This window comes from Acanthisitta chloris, unplaced genomic scaffold (genome assembly GCF_000695815.1).
Source record: "Acanthisitta chloris isolate BGI_N310 unplaced genomic scaffold, ASM69581v1 scaffold26641, whole genome shotgun sequence".
Lineage (NCBI taxonomy): Eukaryota > Metazoa > Chordata > Aves > Passeriformes > Acanthisittidae > Acanthisitta > Acanthisitta chloris.
Window position 1 is genome coordinate 7807 of NW_008655800.1, and position 2864 is coordinate 10670.

Consider the following 2864-nt stretch of genomic DNA (forward strand, 5'->3'; position numbering starts at 1 on the left):
AGTCCACCACAGGGAAGTCCTGCAGGGACTGGGAGGTCCTCTCAGATCCATATGCTCCCACGGCGCCTTTGCCTTTCCTCTGCTTGGCCTCGATGGGATTGATGATACCTGGAAGGTGGGAATGGCGTCAGGGGGGGCAGTTTGTGTGCTGGGAGAGAGCAGAGCAGCCAGGCTGTCCCTGCAGGTTACCAAATCAGCATCAACACACACCCCGGGCCTCTGCCTCCAGCACTGTTTACTTCCAGCACTTCACTAGTTCCTATAACATCACCTAATCCCACACACACCAAATTCCCAAAGCATAGGATTATTCCCATCCCCATTTCACTGCTTTTTGACTCTGACACATAGAGCACATCTTCTTTCCCGTGAGCTGACCACCTCTGGAATTTCTCTCTCTTCTTCTCTTGCAGAACACCGGGAGAAAATGCCCATGGGCCAATTCTAACATCCCAGGATCATCCCAGAACATGGATCATGGGCAGAAAAATGAGGAAGTTTAAGCCACCTGGGACTGGCAGTGCTTTAGGGAATCCAACCTCTCCTCCAGACCACTGATCAACACCTACCAACCAAACACTCTGACAGTACCTTGAGCATTCTTCCCGAGGCCTCTTCCAGGGACATAGCCCATCTTCTGGAGAAGCTTCTGCCCAATTCCTTTGGTGTGTCTCTCCCAGCTGCCAAAATCCACAAAGGATTTGGTGCCTCCAACAAAGCCTTTCTGGCTGGGCTTGAAATTTCCACCCTGCCAAAGCAAACACACAAACCCACAGCCCTGAGGCATCAGAGTAACCAAGCTGTGTAGAATTTCCCTCCAAAGGCTCTGCCAGAGGTGAGTCCACTGTCCTCACACTGCCCTGGGACCTTGCTTGTGCATCCAGGGAAGCTGCCTGACACCTCAGGAGCTTCCTGGAATTCCTCAGGTGGAAAAGGAGTGTCCTGACAAGCTCTGACTGACAATCTGACAGTCTTTGGGCTCCACCATAGCCCTTGGCTGAGACCAATTCCTGATCCTTCTGGTTTGAACTCAAAATCAGAGTTTGATTTTTAATCTGATTTCCCTGGATTTGTCAGTCCTGGAAGATCAGAAAACAAAGCCTCTGGAAGGCAGGAAACCATAGGGATTCTTTCATTTAAACCTCCACTGAGCAAAGGGAATAATTTGTATCAGTGATTTATTATTATTTTTTTTATCAATAACTGTATTGATTATATTATTGCCAATTTTATTTATTATTATCACTTTATTATTAAAATTTTATTCATCAATACATTTGTACCAATGATACAAAACCAGAGTAAACACCTCCCTCACAGCACAAGTCACAGGGAGTCCTTGGGTTAATGATTTCTCCCTTTTTTAAGGATTTTATTGTTATTATTTATATCTTTTATATATTGTTTTACAATATTACTGTGACATTTATATCCTATATTATTTATACTTACACTTACTACTATTGTTATACTTATTTGTTTTACATTTTTCACATTATTTACACTATTTATTGCATTATTTAGTGCTGATTTATGTCATTTATCATCACACAACATCACTGTAATATGAGAAAATTTTTTCAGTGTCTCATCACAGTTTCACTGCTCTTAACTACAACCAGTTCAATATAAACACAGAACAGGGAACATAAAATTTCTAGAGAACTCACTGTTTTTAACTTCTTGGGCACAAACTCCTTGGGGATCTCTTCCTGCTTCACAGGCTTCTCCTCCTCATCTGAGTCCTCATCTGACAGCTCCTCAGCTGCTGATTTCCTCAGCCCAGCACTGACGAAGCTCACAGGGGCTGAGTAATCCCTGGAGCTGGGAACACACACAACTGTCAGGAATTCTGCTCCAGGGCACATCCTGCAGCCCTGCAGGGAATTCTACTCCTGCAGGAGCCTGGGGGTGCTGTGGATTAACATCCCCAAAGGAGACATGGAAAGCTGTGGAGCTGTTTGGGGCTGGTTCTGCCAGGAAATCCCTGTCCTTCCCGTGGGATGCACAGACAAGAGGGCACAGGAACATTCCTGCAGTGAGGGTGTCCCGAGGACATCTCTGTCCCAAGCTGGGCTGATCCCGTGGGTGTTCACAGCAGCGAAAGCTCCAGAGGATGGAGAAAACTCAAAAGAAACAGGGGAAGGTCCAGGGAATAGGAAAACCTCCAGGAAATGGGAGAAGCCTCCAGGAAACAGGGAGAGCTTCAGCTAATGGAGGAACCTGAAGAGAACAGGGGGATCTCCACGGGAAGAGTGGAACTTCCAGGGAAAGGTCCAGGGAATGGGGAAAGCGTCAGGAAACAGGACAACCACCTTTCAGGGTGGGGGGGAGCTCCGGGGGATAGGGCGGAGCTCACGGCACAGGGCAGCCCCGCGCGGGGCACAGCCGTTCCCGTTCCCGATCCCGATCCCATCCCGTACCGCTTCCCGCCGAAGCTGGGTCGCTCCTCATCCGAGTCGCGCTCTGCCCACACTCCGTACGTGGCCTCCTCTTTGCTCTGCCGGTGCCGCTGCCGGTGCGGGTTGAACTCATTCTGCAGGTCCCAATCCGTCACCTCGAAGCTTTCCATCTCCACCCCATCGTCCCCGTCCGTACCGTACAGGTGTGACATGGACATCGCTGCGGCGGCAGGACCGGCACCCCCGGGATTCCCTAGGCGGCACAGGGACCCTCAGTCCCCCTAGCACAGACACCTCCGTCCCGCAGAGACCCCTCGGTGTGTCCTCTTTCCGCTCAGTGATCCTCCGGGATCCCCTGCCCCGGTACCCCCGGCAGGAATAGGGACCCTCCGGTATCCCAGGCACAAAGACCTCCCGGGTACCCCTGGTCGGCTCAGGGACCCCTCGGACACCCCTGGGAGC

The 2864-nt window shown here is 50.3% G+C and overlaps 1 protein-coding gene across 1 annotated transcript in view; it reads right to left on the reverse strand.

Moving 5' to 3' along the window:
* Positions 1-2620, reverse strand: part of TFIP11 (tuftelin interacting protein 11) — an 8565-nt gene extending 5945 nt beyond the window's left edge. The window contains exons 1-4 of the mRNA XM_009084075.1: positions 2424-2620; positions 1671-1824; positions 592-748; positions 8-108 (exon numbers count right to left, since the gene is read on the reverse strand). Coding sequence (XP_009082323.1) covers positions 8-108; positions 592-748; positions 1671-1824; positions 2424-2620 — 609 coding nt within the window. The remainder of the gene's footprint in view (positions 1-7; positions 109-591; positions 749-1670; positions 1825-2423) is intronic.
* Positions 2621-2864: the final 244 nt, after the last annotated feature.